We start from the raw sequence: 17,901 nt of genomic DNA on the forward strand, positions 1-17,901 counted from the left end.
GGCCAGTGGGAGCTGTGATCGGCCGAACCTGTGGACGCTGCAGGTAAACAAACCGTCCCGGCCCGCCAGCGGATTTCCCTGACGGGCTGCATGCCAAAGGTTGCCCGTCCCTGATCTATAAGTATTTACATGGGGAACAAACAGTTAACAGTGGGTGTTAGGGGGCTTATTACTTCACCTGCTTACTTCCCTGGTCCTTCTCGCATGAACAGAGAGCAACAATACCCGAAGTCCAAAGGTACAAACAATTCAATGTTTATTGGGGTGAACTTCCAGCAAGCATGATTCCAGTTTCCTTCCTTAGTGTCCCCCTTCTCCGCTCTGACACCACAGAGCCTTACCTGTGTCCCTCTTCCCATTCCCCCCCTTAGCAAAACATGATTCCAATTTCCCCACCCCCATTCCCTGTTCCCATTCCCCCGCTTACTTCCTGATTGACTGCACACTATATAGTAAAACTTGAGTTCTGTTAGCTATACCTTAACCAATCATTTTCCTGAAATTTAACTAACCAATCCTAACATATTGTAACATGATTATGTAACCAATTATATCCCACCACCTTAATTAGTTTACACCCAGCAAAATTAATTATACAGCAGACAGAAACAATCACAGAACCAGACAGAGATTATACAGACAAACAATAGGGAAATGGGGACTACGGTGATAGAACAACACAGAAATGAGGATTTCACATCCCAGCTATTGATAAGTGAGTTCTTGCCAGACAGGATGCTATCAAACTAAGTTTCCTTTTACATTTTCTAGGCACTTCCCTTTCTCTGGAGGTGATAGGCATTATCAGGACAGGATTGTATTCCTAAGAGCCCAATAGCACCTTATTTCAATGTGACTAGTTTGAGATGTGAGGATGTGACCGTTCGCTTCCCAGCTTATGGCTGCCTCTGCTGCTTAACCAAAGATCTTAGCCTAAGAACAGGGCCTCAGACTGTCACAGTAAGAGCAGGCCCTTACACCGATAGACAGTGATTTTGGTTCTTTCTTTATACCTCTATAACTAGCTAAGTGATAAGAATACACCTAAATTCTTAGAGTATAGGCCTTTACAGACCGGCCTGAATATCTATATCCTAACAATGGGCTCTTCAGTCTAGTAGAGAAAGGTATAATATGATCTAATGACTGGAAGATTAATCTAGACAAATTCGGACTGGAAATAAGGCATCAATTTTTAATGGTGAGAGTAATTAACTATTGGAACCACTTACCAAGGGTTGTGGTGGATTCTCCTTGACTGACAATTTGTAAATCAAGATTGGATGTTTTTCTAAAAGATCTGCTCTGGGAATTATTTTGGGGAAGTTCTTTGGCCAGAGTTATAGAGGAAGTCAGACTAGATTATCATAATTGTCCCTTCTGGTCTTGGAATCTACAAATCACAGGGGTTTTTAAAAACATTTCACCAGTAGGTCTCAAAACAATTTGCAAAGGAGACTAAATATTATATCCATTTTATAGATGAGGACAAGGAAACGCAAATTGACCCTCCCACGATCACGCAGCACATCAGTAGCAGAGATGGAACTAAAGCCAGGTCTTCTAATTCCCTGTCCAGTGCCCTGTTCCTTAGGCCACACTACTCCTTGCTTACAGGAACAAGCACTCTTTTTGAGTGTTGAAGAGAAGGGGATTTTTACTTTTGTTTTTGACCTTCGCTCATGATAGTAAGATGGGAAAACTACCTTATTATGGGTGACTTGGGATAGTGATGGTTTTTTTTTTTTAAAGCTTATGTATGCTGCCGGAGCACTGGATGAACATATTATATAAAATGAAAACAATATGGTTCTACCACTTCACTGAGATGCAACATCCCTGTTATTTAAGCTGTGAGCTTTTACTGGGCAGAGATGACTAATTATATCTCATTGTGGCCCAGATCATCCCCCTTTCTGGTAAAAGCTGTGGAAGCACAAGACTTTTTAATGGAGCATATCTATGAGGATTCCTGCACTGGGATATACCTGCATCATTCCATCAGGAGGACAGGCTCCAAAACTGGTGAATTACAGAGGTACTGCAGGTTTCAGAGTAACAGCCATGTTAGTCTGTATTCGCAAAAAGAAAAGGAGTACTTGTGGCACCTTAGAGACTAACCAATTCATTTGAGCATAAGCTTTCGTGAGCTACAGCTCACTTCATCACTTCAAGTGAGCTGTAGCTCACGAAAGCTTATGCTCAAATAAATTGGTTAGTCTCTAAGGTGCCACAAGTCCTCCTTTTCTTTTTAGATGTACTGCAGGAAGTCAAAGCCATCCCCTCAGAGTCTCTGTACTTCTCCAACTGAGGCTCTGCTCCCTTGGCAGTGGCTTCCTTAGGGGACAGGTCCTCAAAAAGAGTTGTTAATCTCTGAAACTGACTTAACTTTTCTAGTGAAGTTGTACTGGTCTGAAGGAGGGCAAGATGTGTGTCCTCCTTGCCCTGATCTACCATGACTCTATTCCTTCCCTACAAGCAGACCCAGGCACCCAAGTCCCACTTCCATGTGGAGGAGGATAGAGACCCATATGAAGGACTCCTCCATGCGTTGATCTGTGGGAGGATGATCTGGCCCTATATGTTTTTGTGATCTGGAGCAGTGACCACCAGGGTGAAGGCCGAGACCAAATAATTCAGAATGCTTAAGGCAGATTTGAGTCCATCTGGTCAGAGGAGAAATACATTAGACTCAGATCCACGAAAGTATCAAGGTGCTTACCTCCTATTGAAACCTTACTGGGTATGTCGAGACATTTTGTAGCAAGCCTCCCAGCCCAGGATGACAAACTGACTAGCAGGGCTTGTGGTAGTGCTCTAAAAATAGCTGTATAGACAGTACATTAATGTTACAGCAAGGGTTGGAGCTCGGCAAGCCGCAACTTCAACAAGTGTCAGAGTAGCAGCCGTGTTAGTCTGTATTCGCAAAAGAAAAGGAGGACTTGTGGCACCTTAGAGACTAACCAATTTATTTGAACATAAGCTTTCATGAGCTACACTCACTTCATCGGATGCATTCAGTGGAAAATACAGTGGGGAGATTTATATACATAGAGAACATGAAACAATGGGTGTTACCATACACACTGTAATGAGAGTGATCACTTAAGGGGAGCTACTACCAGCAGGAGAGCGGGGGCGGGGAAAATCCTTTTGTAGTGATAATCAAGTGGGCCATTTCCAGCAGTTGACAAGAACATCTGAGGAACAGCCAGAAGAGTACCCAGAAGTCACCTACTACTGGACAGGCCCAACAAAGAAAATAACAGAACGCCACTAGCCATCACCTTCAGCCCCCAACTAAAACCTCTCCAACACATCATCAAGGATCTACAACCTATCCTGAAGGATGACCCATCACTCTCACAGATCTTGGGACACAGGCCAGTCCTTGCTTACAGACAGCCCCCCAACCTGAAGCAAATACTCACCAGCAACCACACACCACACAACAGAACCATTAACCCAGGAACCTATCCTTGCAACAAAGCCCGTTGCCAGCTGTGTCCACATAGCTATTCAGGGGACACCATCATAGGGCTTAATCATATCAGCCACACTATCAGAGGCTCGTTCACCTGCACATCCACCAATGTGATATATGCCATCATGTGCCAGCAATGCCCCTCTGCCATGTACATTGGTCAAACTGGACAGTCTCTACGTAAAAGAATAAATGGACACAAATCAGACATCAAGAATTATAACGTTCAAAAACCAGTTGGAGAACACTTCAATCTCTTTGGTCACGCGATTACAGACCTAAAAGTTGCAATTCTTCAATAAAAAAACTTCAAAAACAGACTCCAACAAGAGGCTGCTGAATTGGAATTAATTTGCAAACTGGATACAATTAACTTAGGCTTGAATAGAGACTGGGAGTGGATGGGTCATTACACAAAGTAAAACTATTTCTGCCCCCCCACCCCCCACTGTTCCTCAGACGTTCTTGTCAACTGCTGGAAATGGCCCACCTTGATTATCACTACAAAATGTGTCATCCCCCCCGCTCTCCTGCTGGTAATAGCTCCCCTTAAGTGATCACTCTCATTACAGTGTGTATGGTAACACCCATTGTTTCATGTTCTCTATGTATATAAATCTCCCCACTGTATTTTCCACTGAATGCATCCGATGAAGTGAGCTGTAGCTCACGAAAGCTTATGCTCAAATAAATTTGTTAGTCTCTAAGGTGCCACAAATACTCCTTTTCTTCTTCAACTTCAACAAGGTGTCTATATGGCTATTTTTAGAGCACTAGCAGGAGTTTTTCATCCCCAACTAAGAAGCTTGCTCCAAAATGCTTGCTAGACATACCCACTGACTAATTAAAAACAGTCATCTGGACAGGTCTGGTTGCCCCTTCAAAACTGTATTTTATATATATGATATGCAAAAAATAAAAAAACAAAAACAAAACAAATATCTGCACTGCTGATCCAAAGATTAGACCTTTCACCAGGGTATACTGTTTGTATCTGTACTGGATTATTTGTGTCTGATTTAGACTATACGATACTGTTGTCAGGGACTGTGTTTTCTTACATGTTCATACAGTATCAAGCACATTGGGGCTACTCAGTGAATAACAGTATACATTATTTCACTATTAATAAAAATGAAATGCAAAAACTGATGTGAAAGTAACATTAAGCCTGAGAAATAAAGTACACAAGAGTCAGGATATTCAAAAGTTAAGGTGTCTGATGCAATTTTAATTTGACCACACTGCTGATGTTGTTAACAATCATTATAATTTGTACACTTCCAGAGATATACATGGCACTTGACAGATATACAAGGAAAAGTGCCTGCCCTGAGGATCTTACAGTCTTTATTAGGTGTAATACAAACAAAGAAGTGAGGAAGGGATGATACATACAAATCATATGTTGGGGGGGTGCGTGTGCATATAGATGAATGTACAGTCTAATTTACGAGGAGATATGACGAATGAGTGTGGTTAAACAATAGGAGATAAGAGAGGTGGTTAATGAATTTACAGATGCTAGTATGTACACATCTTAGTCCCAAATTATGTTAAAAGTTTTTTTCCTCTGACCTAGCCATCATTAGCTGGCTGATTTCCTGTAGTCAAAGCAGAAGTATGTCTTGAGGAGGAGAGAGTAGTGGCCTAATGGACTAGTTCGAAGGGCAGTGTTCCAAGCATAAGGTGCAACTGGTTTTCTTTGCTCACTGTGGACTTTAGAGCTGAAGCCAAGTTTGGAATTTCTGGCTTCAGCTGTTAGGCGAACACCAATGTTTCAGTTAATATAAGCTCTTCTGGGCAGGCACCATATTTTCCTGTGTGTTTCAACAGGGGACAGCATAGTAGGGTCCTGAGCTTGAGGCTTCTGGGTGCTACTACAATAGAAATAGGAAAAATGGGTTGTTTTGTTCACTTGCTTTTAACATTGACATAACTCAAGCAGCTCAAATCAATTCTACTCAAACCTTCAAAAAAATCACCTTTGGGCAGAGACCAAGCCTGGGGAATTTGTTTTAGAAAGTTATGAGTGCTGAAAAAGCGTGGTTCATCTGGAAAGTACAGCGAAGGCTTACTAACTACAGTTTTTACTACCAGTAAACATATAAGCTATTAATTTAAGAAATACTGTGGTTAGTGAATTTTTTACTCCTGCCCCTAGATGGAGCCAAGCTCATATATTCCAGTTGTTTGGGCTTTGCCTGAACAAAGGCCTAATGAATTGTAGACTGAGGAAAACAGAGAGAGGATTTTTCTTTTGCTGTAATAAGTATCATCTGGCTTTCAGGAAATATTTCCTTCTCATTCGTCCAATACCCTAATGTTGTCTTCTGGCTCCTTATTCTGCACTTTCTATCCAATGTCAATAGGGAGGGTAAGGGGATTGTCCCATTCTGGTACTCACATCCCACACACAGCTTGAGAAGTTTTTCAAATGATATAAAGATCACCCACCTTGATTTACATATGTTAAATCTAATCCTTGGTTGCCACTATATCTTGCAACACAGTAGTATGGTTCCAGTGGATAGGGCACTAGACTAGGACTTGAAAGCTAAGTTCTAGCCTTCTCTCTGCCACTTACCATAGTGTGGCAAGTTTCTGCATCTAAAAGAGATATAAGAATACTTATCTTCCTTAGTAAGATGCTTTGAAATCTCTTTTTGTTCTGTGTTTGTACAGTGCTTAGCACAATGGGGTCCTGGTAGGGCTCCCAGGCGCTATGCTAATACAAATAACTAAATAAATAATAATGTGCTGAGCTGTTACGATTCTTGCTGGATTTCTGGAACTCCTATGTGCTGTTAAGAACTAGGAGTTACATTTTGCAGGCTTAAGAGAGCAAAAGGGAAGGACTCCTCCCCTTCTCTTTCAGCATCTTCTGCCCATCAAACCATGCAGACAAAACTGGTAAACATAGGCGTGGGATGGGGTGTGGGCTCCAGGAGGGAGTTTGGGTGCGGGGGGAGCTCAGGGCTGGGGAAGGGGGTTGTGGTGCGGGAGGAAGTGAAGAGGGTGGGCTCCAGGCGATACTCACCTCGGGCAGTTCCCTGCAAGCAGCAGCATGTCCCTCAGCTCCTACGTGGAGGTATGGCCAAGCAGCTCTGAGCGTTGCCATTGACCACGGTTCCTGGCCAACGGGAGCTGCAGAGCCAGCGCTCGGGTTGAGGCAGGGGCAGCACACGGAGCCCCCGTGGCTGCCCCTATACCCAAGAGCTGAAGGGACATGCTGGCCACTTCCTGGGAGCTGCGTAGAGCCGGATAGGGATCTTGCCAGCCCTGCACCGACCGGATTTTTAATGGCCTGGTCAGCAGTGCTGACCAGAGCTGCCAGCTAGTTATTCCCCCCCTTTTTTTTTATTTGTGCATTTAATTTTTTCCATCCTAAGTGCTTACTTTATGCTTGTTTTTATTCAAGTTAACCTTATTGATTTCAGGCCAATTCTCCAATTTGCCAAGATCATTGACAGCGATCACACTGCACTGGCCTCCTATATATTTCCTACTGCAGTTCAAGTTGATGGTTATTAACTTTAGAGCTTACACCCTTTATGGCAGTTAAAATTGTTGGTGAAGCTGCAACTGAACACTTCAGCCTAGATTCTGCTCTCAGTTTACGTTGGTGTAAATCTACTGTCAGGGGAACAACTCCCATTTACACCAGAATGACAGACCAGATTCTAGCCCTCCATGTTTAGGGGCAGAGTTCTCTCAATTGAGGGAGCCCATCTTTGAATCCCCTCCCATTAGCAGTTTGACAGAGCCTGAGTCTAGCAACCTTCAGAGCAGCCGGAGAGGCATTTATTGTCTTTAGCACTTGGCTGACTATGTTTTGGTTTTTCAATCCATTTTTTGTTTTATTCTTTGTAGTTGCAACCCCATGCTGCTATGGCAATGCACACTCTAAAAATTAGTAAATAAATACTTTTCCTTTGTAGAACCCAGTGTTGCAGTGAGTAAAAAAGCTGTTGTCAGAAACTGTTCAGCTAAAGAGACTAAGTCCCAAACACCTGGTGAACCTTTCTATGAAAACAAAGATAGGCAGGTGAAGGTTAGCTTCTCTGGCTGACCAACATCTCCACAGATGTAGCAATATTAGCAAATGCAAGTTGCAGTGTTGGTATATCTGACAGGCAGGGAAAAGGTTAATTTATATCTCCTTCTGCATATTACTGTATCTGGGTGATGTCCGTGAGAACTGATGGAGAAGGAAGGAGAGAAAGTGGTGTGTACCAAATGTAAGCAGTGAAGCAGCAACGCTGGGAGACAGACCCTCCCCCTTGGAATCAGAGAGGCTGTTACAAGAAACTGCTAGCACTGAGGCTGCAGTAATCTGCATGAGACCACAGGAGTGATCAGCTGGGGAAGAGTGAGATGTAACCATGGATCAGCTGCCTCTTGAACTGAATATCTGCATCAGCTCTGAACCTGGAGTCCCTCTGACCTCCACCAGTGAGTATAGCTTTCTATCCCAGGGAGGGAGGAGGAGTGTGATGGGGGGTTCAATGGGTGATATAAGTAATTCACCTTTTAACCAAACTGCTTGCAAAACCTGAAGGAAAGCTCTGTGTAAGCTCTAAACCTTGTCTCTCTGACCAACAGAAGTTGGTCCAATAAAAGATATTACCTCTCCCACTTTGTCTCTGTAACTAGAAGTACAGAAGCCAAATGAACTGAAACCTGCCAGTAACCAGCTCAAGGGAGGGTGAGGGGTAAAATGAGATGCATATTGGGAAAAGAGTGTTTTGAAGCAGTAGATATTAGAAATCTGGGAAACAAAAATCTGAGGCTATAGAAGATGCACAACTGCCCACAATGCCACCTAGTGGTCAGACAGGTCATCTCCCCATTGAAAACACCTGCCCTTCAGCACTCCCACCCCAAGGGTGTCCAGCCTTCCTCTTCAGTACAGGGATTTGGGGGTCTGGGCCCTTGAGCAATAAAGGTCTTTTCCAGCAGGCCTCTTACCTTAGGTGAAAGGCTCTGGTGTTGTAATATCCTCTGGGCCTGTCCCGTCCGCCAAGCTCCAGACCAGGACCCAATGGTGGACAGCTACACTTGACACTTAAGGTTCTAAGTCTCTGTCTTCCAGACCACCTCCCACCCATCTCCTTTAGCTTCACAGAATAACGCTATGGCTACATTAGGGTTGCCAACCGTCTTATTGCACAAACCCAAGCACCCTTGCCCTGCCTCCTGCCCTGCCTATTCCCCAAGGTCACACCCCTGCCCTGCCCCTTCTCACTCCATCCTCGCTCCCTCCATCACTCGCTCTCCCACACCCTCACTCACTTTCACTGGGTTGGGGCAGGAGGTTGGGGTGTGGGCTCTGGGCTGGGGCCAAGCGGTTCAAAGTGTGGGAGGGGGCTCCGGGCTGAGCCTGGGGCAGGAGGTTGGGGTGCGGGCTCTGCGAGGGAGTTTGGGTGCGGGAGGGGGCTCACGGCTGGGTCCAAAGGTTGAGGTGCGGGAAGGGGCGCAGGCTCTGGCCAGTCGATGCTTACCTCAGGTGGCTCCCGGAAGCAGCCGGCATGTCCCTGTGGCTCCTAGGCTCAGAGGCAGCCAGGCAGTTCTGCGCGTTTTTCTGTTGCTGTAGGAATACCACCTCTCCAAGCAATGCTAGCTAGGAGGTAGGTTGGGTATAACTATGCCACTCAGAATGTGGATTTTCACACCTCTGATCACAGTAACTATATCATCCTAAATCTTAAGTGTAAAGTAGGCCTTAGACCCAAAAACGCTCCACCCACAAAATAATAAACCCACCTGCTACTGTCCTGGGAAAGAGAGGAAAGAATTAAGAAATCAGGAACAAGATTAATTTTTAAATAATATAGCCCAACTTTCTCCTGTTAGATTTCTTGGGTTCTGTGTCTGCAGGCTATTTCCCCCTGTTGCTGTTCCACCAATTGTGAGAGTACTAGTGTAGATAGGCTTCTGGCATTTTAGCCACTATGTCCTCTACCCTGTTTGGAGCAGGCCTAGATGACAAAGGTTTTGCAATACTAGCAGTGGCTGGTACCCTGTCTACACAAGAACTTCAGCTATCACGGCTACTGATGGAGCTGCACCAATGCTACAATGGTGGGAAATTTAAAGAAAAATGCCCTGCTTCTCTGGTACATTGGGGCTGATTTGCACTGTCCATTGCTACAAAGCAGCACTAAACTGAGCATATCAAGCCAGTTGAAGATTTCCCAAGAGTAAAGGAATTCCTGGGTGGCAGAGTTCCTACAGAGCCTCCTAAGGAACCCCGTACCCTCCCTCCCCCCAGCCGCTGGTGTCAGGGGCATTGCTGGAGGAAACTGCGTGTGACCAAGCTCCTTTATGCTTTCTGATCTCCAGCTGCCATTGGCAGCCAATTTATCAGAGAACACCCTGTGGGCTTTTAATAAAAAGAAAAGGAGTACTTGTGGCACCTTAGAGACTAACCAATTTATTTGAGCATAAGCTTTCGTGAGCTACAGCTCACTTGAAGTGATGAAGTGAGCTGTAGCTCACGAAAGCTTATGCGCAAATAAATTGGTTAGTCTCTAAGGTGCCACAAGTACTCCTTTTCTTTTTGCAAATACAGACTAACATGGCTGTTACTCTGAAACCTGGGCTTTTAATATATGCCAGGGACCAGACAGAGATGACCCCCAAGCCATTGTTGCAACTCCCTTCAGTGCTTGCTGGGAGCGCTCCTTAACCATAGCATAGGATCAGGGCTAAAAGCACAGTGTAAAACAAAACAAACAAAAAAACCCCCTATCAGTTCTGAATCAAGCTGTTTTCTCAAGAAAGGAGTATAATGCCATATATAAATCAATGGTACGCCCTCACCTGGCATATTGGTGTATGGCTCCTGCATCTCAGGGTCAGGGCATTCCCTCTTGGCAGCACTTGGGACTCAGCATCCACATTGGATCTATCACTCAGGCATCCTGGCATCCAGAGGGGCAACTAAACAAGCAATAGCTCAGGCTTCCTGGGTGTGGGCTGGGCCAATAAACAGGCAATAGCTGAGGCCTCTTGGCCTTGGGGTTAGCACTCATCCAACCATAAGTGCAGGGACAGGGCCAAGGGGTTCCAGCCCAGGGCCCTTTAAGCAACAGGTGATCCCATCACTGGGTTGTCAGGGAAACATGAAGTCATTGCCTTGCCTCCGAGCAACACAAAGCCAATGTTTCATTTCCCTGGACTGCCTCCTATCGGCATCTGGTTGGATTGCTCTGCAGCTGCTGGGAGCTGGTTCCCAGGCTCCCTGATGAACAGCTCATTCTCCACTTTCTCTGTGGGTTCCTCAGCCTCCCAGGGCAGTGGCTTGCCTTTAGAGCCCTGCACAGATACAAATTTATACCCACAGATGCAGATATAAATCAGTATCCGCAGAACCGCAGGGCTCTCCCAGGAACTGCAGCAGCAAAAGGAGAAGAACATGGGGCTGCCTCTCCCAGGAGCCAGCGCCCCACACCAGAAGCTCCTCTGGCACGGCTGTATCACCCCCAGCCTCGACCACTGGGGCAGGCACCAGGCTGACCGGCAGCTGTCACTGGTCATGCTCTTGTGTTCAAGTGGCACACACACCCCCAGACAGGAGACACAGACAGCTGCATGGAAGGGACAGGGGCGGGGCTGGAGATGGTACAGCTGTGCCAGAGGAGCCACCAGCATGGGCCACTGGCTCCTGGGAGCAGCAACCTCATGTTCTGCTCCTTTTGTTGCTGCAGTTCCCAGGAGAGCCCTGCCATTCCACAGATACCAATTTATATCCATGGCTATCCACGCAGGGCTCTACTTGCCTGTCTCCAGGCTGATTCAGGAGACATTGCCTGCCACAGCCAGTCATTGTCTCCATGGATGGCTCAGCTCCCTGGGAAGGACATCTGACTCTTTCCCTAGTCTCCTCTCAACTAAGCAATAGGTTCCTGCTCTTATATTTACTGCCCCACCCCTACACTTCCTGCCAGGGGGAAGGGGCAGGGTTAGCTGAGCCCAACAGGATGAGTTAACCCCCTGTGTGCCAGAATGAAGTTGTTCCACCTCATTACAACTGGGTTCAGCCTGGTCACTAAATCTCAAAAAAGATACTGCAGAAATAGAAAGGGTCCAGAGATGGGTTGTAATAATGATAAAGGCACGGAGAGATTTCCATGTTGAAACTGAAAAGACTAGAACTGTTTCAGAAAAGAGATTAATAAAAAGGAAAATAATAGAGGTATAGAAAATAATACAGAGTCCAGAGAAGGTACATTGGATGCTGCTTATTACTCCCTCTTCAACACAACAACAAAAGGGGCATTTACTCAACTAAAAGGAGACACGTTTTTATACAATACACTGTTAACTTGTGAAACTCACTGCCACAAGATATCGAGGCCAAGAGCTTACTGTGATTTCAAATATGATTAGACTTTGGTTAAAACAGATAAGAACATCTGCAGTTACATTAACTAGGATAATAAAGTATAAGGGATAAAATCCCACACGCTTCAGGGTATAAGTTAATCATGAAATGTCTGGATTCAGAAAGAAACTTTCTCAAAGGGTAAATTATGCCATAATTGTACATTATGGGTCTTCTTTAATCTTCCCTTGAAGAATCTCTTATTGCTCTCTATTAGAGACAGGATACTAGACTCCAGGAGCTACTGGTTTGATCTAGTTTGGCAATTCCTGTGTTCCTGTTGAGGTGTATTGGTAGAGCGGTGTGGCCCAGAACTGGAATAACAAAGGCTGCTGCATTGGCAGAGTTTGTGTGGAACAGCAAACAGTGTGATAGGGCTAGTCTGGAGGTGCATTGGCAGAGTCATTTTTCCAGCACCAAATTCTGTCACAAACATAAATGACAAAAGTCCACCTGTTATAAATATGTTTCCTTTGGTTTCAGAGTGGCCACGACTGCAGAGCTTTTCTTATACCAGCACCATCCTGCCCTCTGTGTTTGGCATCATCTGTCTCTTTGGCATTGCTGGCAACTCTATGATCATCTTTACAATAGTGAAGAAATCCAAGTTCCTTGGTGCCATTATGTCCCAGACATCTTCATCACCAATCTCTCGGTAGTGGACCTCCTTTTCCCCTTGGGCATGCCATTCATGGTCCACCAACTCATGGGGAATGGGATCTGGCACTTTGGTGAAATCATGTGCACACTCATCACTGCCATGGATGCCAACAGCCAGTTCACCAGCACTTATATTCTTACTGCTATGTCCATAGACCGATATTTGGCCACGGTTCACCCCATTTCCTCTTCAAGATTCAGGAAGCCCTTTGTCGTTACCTCGGTCATCTGCCTCCTCTGGGCACTCTTGTTCATCAGCATTACTCCAGTATGGCTCTTTGCCAGGCTCATCCCATTTCCTGGTGGTACTGTGGGCTGTGACATCCGCCTCCCCAATCCAGAGACTGACCTGTACTGGTTCACCTTGTACCAGTTCTTCCTGGCCTTCGCTCTTCCCTTTGTAGTTATTGTTGCCGCATATGCACAGATACTTCGACACATGAAGTCCTTTGTAGTCCCAGCTAACCAATGCAGTGTCTGGCTGAGGATGAGAAGAGTGATTGCCATTGCTATATGCCTGGTCTTCTTTATCTGTTGGTCACCATATCACTTACTACAGTTGATACAGCTGTCTATCAGTCACCCCACTCTTATCTTCTATTACACATATAATGCAGCCATCAGCCTAGGCTATGCGAACAGTTGCCTCAACCCCTTTGTGTACATTGTGCTGTGTGAAACTTTTCGCAAACACCTGGTTCTCTCTGTCAAGCCAATGGCAAAGGAGTAGCACAAGTTCATTCTGCCATTACCAGATAGCTGATACCAGGTCAAAGATTAAGAACACCTGACCTAAAAGGGATAGAGAGTATGGTGACAGGCACCTCAAGTCCAGAAAGACTTTGAATAACCAGAGAATATTCCAAGAACAACAACAACAAAAAGATCAAGAGTTTGACGCACAAGAAAAGATTAAAATAATTAAATATATAACTTGACTTAACAACTACGGAGGGGAAGAGGATGACTACCTAGAAAACTTGAAGGATGTAAACACCATGGAAGAAGGATTGATTGAAATGGTATTAGGGATATAAATAAGAGTAACTGAGTGAATCTGAGTAAAGGAAAATTTTAGCTGGATACAGGAAACAAATATTACTTTAACGCCTCCCCCCAGTCATTCCCCCCAAACCCTGTAACACATCAAACTGAAAAAAGGGTAAATGAATCCCACACCCCAACTAAAATTTTTGCCCCAAAAAGGGAGAAGTGGCAGCTACTCCATTAAATCCAGTAGAGACTTCACTATTGCTATCAATTTTATTTGAAAGGTACTCAGATACCACTGTGATGGGTGGCGGTATTACATTTAAAATAGATCTCCTGCCAGTGATCTCCATTTGACTGGAATAATCTCCCTAGGAGACTGCGATGGGGCATAGGTGCCAACTCTGTGGGTGCTTTTAATGGAAAAAAATTAGTGGGTGCTTAGCACCCACTGGCAGCCAGCTCCTCCCCTCCCCCCCTGCAGCGCCTCCCATCTGCCAGTGGCCCTGCTGATCAGAGCCTCCCCCTCCTTCCCTGTGCCTCCCACCTACTGTGATCGGCTGTTTTGCAGCATGCAGGAGGATCTGTGTGGGGGGGCAATGGGGAGAAGAAGGGACAGGGCATACCTGGGGGAGGGAGTGGAACTGGGTGGGAAGAGGTGGGGCAGAGCAGGGGTGGGAATGGGTAAGGGTGGGAGCTTGGGGGGAGCTGGGGTGGGGGTGGGGAGAAGCAGCGGGGGAGAGGCGAGGCAGGGTGGGGGCTTGGGGAAGTGGGTGGTTGGGGGCAGAGCTGGGGGTTGAGCACCTCTGGGGCCTGGAGGAAACCAGCATCTGTGCAATGGGGAATACAACTGCACACTTACCAGGAATGAGCTGCTATGGTCTCAGTCAGCCCTGCCCCAGCATACCTGCGGCGGCAGGTTTAGAGGGAGAGGTTAAAAGGGGAGAGCACAGTTCAATTGAGGGCTGACTCACAAGGAAAGCAGACCTTCAGCTCTCACTATGTGGGACAGATCTGGCTGGCTGGCAGGCAGGGAGGAAGGGAGGGGCTGCTTAAGAGACAGGTGCCTGTCACCATAGTATGCCTGAGGGAAAGCAAGCCTGATGCAGGATTATAGTTGTGATGTCCTATCTGTGATGTGCTTGAGGGTCTACAGCCAGTCAGAGCATCCCTGAAGGGAAGGTAGGCCTGATGTGTAAATGTCGTTCAACCTTGCTACCAATGACTTCCCTGTGGCTGCAAAGGCAGGCAGTGATAGATGGTGTCCTGCCTAATGGGGTGATAGCCAAATAAAACCGCTCTGGTTCCTTTACTCTTGAATGGCGATGTGGTAGTGATTTGTCCTGAGCCCAGAAGTGACTTGAGTCAGTGTGCAATAGAAGCCCCACAGGAACTAAACAACACGCTGGGGTATATACTGTATTGAGTAATCTTTCACTGGTCAGCAAGCATGGAGGATAAACTACATTATGTTTTTTTCATTTCTAATTTCTGTTGTTATGTAACAGGTACTTCTGCCAATTCTGGAGATAATTAATTTGGCACCAGTGAATTGTTTTCTCCTGCTCCAGAACTGATTTGCTCTTTCTCTCCTCCTTCCAGAGAGGAACATGGCTTGAGGAGACAACTGTCAGCCCCTTTAATCACAGATAAAAAGCTGGCAGGAAGAGGACAGTGTGATGGGTTGAGTCACAGAAACCTCCTTGGGACTGCTACCTGATGTGCTGAGACTACCTCTGAGCCCATTTTCCCTGGCAGCTTGGGACTTCAGTATCCTGTCTTGTTGAGCCAGACATGCTAGCCTGCTGCAAACACAGACCCAGGTCTGAACCATGTCACCCAAAAGCTGCAGGTTTAACTGAAAACCGCTTAAGAAGTGCTCCTGTCTCCAACACCCAGATGCCCAGTTCCCAGTGGGGTCCAAACCCCAAATAAATCTGTTTTACTCTGTATAAAGCTTATACAGGGTAAACTCCTAAATTGTTCACCCTCTATAACACTGATAGAGAGATATGCACAGCTGTTTGCTCCTCCAGGAATTAATTACTAGCTCTGGGTTAATTAATAAGTAAAAAGTGATTTTATTAAATATAAAAAGTAGGATTTAAGTGGTTCCAAGTAACAGACAGAACAAAGTAAATTACCAAGCAAAATAAAACAAAAACACGCAAGTCTAAGCCTGATACAGTAAGAAACTAAATGCAGGTAAATCTCACCCTCAGAGATGTTCCAGTGAGCTTCTTTGACAGACCAGACTCCTTCCTAGTCTGGGTCCAGCAATAACTCACACCCCCGTAGTTACTGTCCTTTATTCCAGTTTCTTTCAGACATCTCTTTGGGGTGGAGAGGCTTTCTTTTGAGCCAGCTGAAGACAAAATGGAGGGGTTTCCAGGGCCTTATATAGTCTCTCTCTTGTCAGTGGAAACCCCTTTGTTCTCCTCTGTAAAATCCCCTCAACAAGACGGAGTTTGCAGTCACCTGGGCAAGTCAAATGTCTATGAATGATTCAGCTTTTTGCAGGCCAACACCATTGTTTACATGTTAGTTTGAACATTCCCAGGAAAGCTCAGATGTCGATTGGCATCTCCCAAAGTCCATTGTCAGTTAAGTGTTTCTTGATTGGGCACTTACTGAGAATAGTCCTTTCTCAAGAAGCTGACCAAATGCTTCACTGAGGCTACTTAGAATTAAACAGATACATAGCCAATATTCATAACTTCAACTACAAAAATGATACACACATACAGACAGCATAATCATAACCAGCAAACTACAACCTTCCCATAGACACCCCACTTGACCTCCTCTGTACAAGACCTGGTGCCACCAGAGGACCCTGGTTGCAACAATGATCTATAAGGTCACAGTTTATGTCAATAAAGTCACAGACAGTATGGCATGGAAGAAAAGTCTGAACTGCGGACTACAGTAGTAGTTTCTTAACAAGCAATTGCCTCCTACTCAGCAGTTGGGTATACTTTCTCCACTGGGATGTGTGATGGCATCCCCAGGGTGCAGCCTGGGACTGTGGGACCGCTGTGCCCCCTGAACTCTCTCAAGCCTGGACTGTCTCTCACAATGCCTTGCTAGTAACCAGCAGCAAACCCCTTCAGGTGCTGTTATCACTCAGCACAACTGCACGTGGAGACCCCATACCTAGCTAGATTGCATGAATGCTCCCAGAGGCACTCATGAATCACACACAGAAAGGCACCAGAGCCAAATCTCCCCAGCTCCCAGCCCCATACCATCTTGCACTGCTCAAGATGAGCAATGCAGATTTATTAATTGGTTCACCACTTCATCAATGGAAAGTGGATATACACCAACCTTTGCAAAACCTGAGCAGATCTGCCACACACTTCATACAAACTCACTGGTAAAGATAAATACTAAAACAGATGTATTGACTACAGAAGATAGATTTTAAGTGATATTAAGTGATAGGCAAAAAGTCAAAATTAGTTACCAAAAGAAATAAAATATAAGCACACAGTCTAAACTCTCAACCCTATTAGACTGGACAACATCTAGATTAAGCAGTTTTTCTCACCCCACTTGCTATTGCAGTTCATAGTACACAGATTTCATCCTTGAAATCTGGGCCAGTCCCCTCGGTTCGAGTCTTCAGAATATCCTTGTTGCTTGCAGTGTAGGTGGGTGAAGGAGAAAGGCCAAGCATGTGGCCACTGTGTTCTGTTTTATACCCTCAGTCCCATATGCTTGGGGAGCACAAGTCCAGGAATGTCTGGGGGCATTGCTGAGTCTCCGGGCAAGGTTGAGCAATTCCTCTGGTGTGGCCTCATGTAGATGAGTCAATGAATTGTAGCTCCCTTGCTGGACAATGGTTGTTGACGGGTTGTTTGACACCCTGCTCGGGAGTTGGTTACTTTCCTTGTTGTTGCCTCTGGGGAGCTAATATCTGGCTGATTCATCAACTTATAGCATGTTGTAGTGACAAGCATACAACACAATTCTCATAACTTCATATGCATTAATGATATACATCTATGGATAGAGAAATGACTTTCAGCAGATCATAACCTTTCCCCGATACCTTACAAAACATGCTTTATATGTAAGATCATGATTATATAAAGTTGAAGATTCAGTTAAGAGTGGACATAGATATTAGTTAATGCATTATTAGAGAAAGCTGTAGTTATGACAAAAGCAAAATGTTTGAACACCTGGACATTCAAATTAAAGTTAGTGGTGACAAATATTTGAAAGTCAAAGTTAAGTTTCCACAAACAGCCTCTACTCTCTTTGTATATCCTCAACATAAGATGCTGTAGTATTTGAGTGGAGGCTGAAAATATGTGGGGTAATTCCACTCAGTGTTTTGGAGGACAGATGTAGTACACTAGGCTCTGAG

The 17,901-nt window shown here is 45.2% G+C and overlaps 1 protein-coding gene across 1 annotated transcript; it reads left to right on the forward strand.

The window, feature by feature from the left end:
- Positions 1-7,802: 7,802 nt before the first annotated feature.
- MCHR1 (melanin concentrating hormone receptor 1) lies at positions 7,803-13,263 on the forward strand (the record flags this gene model as incomplete). The annotated part of the gene is given in 3 exon segments (XM_084629527.1): positions 7,803-7,939; positions 12,357-12,482; positions 12,485-13,263. Coding segments are annotated over 3 exon segments (975 nt in total). The 5' UTR covers positions 7,803-7,869.
- Between the last annotated feature and the right edge of the window lie 4,638 nt (positions 13,264-17,901).

Source organism: Lepidochelys olivacea (assembly GCF_965140295.1).
Source record: "Lepidochelys olivacea isolate rLepOli2 genome assembly, chromosome: 1".
Classification (NCBI taxonomy): domain Eukaryota; kingdom Metazoa; phylum Chordata; order Testudines; family Cheloniidae; genus Lepidochelys; species Lepidochelys olivacea.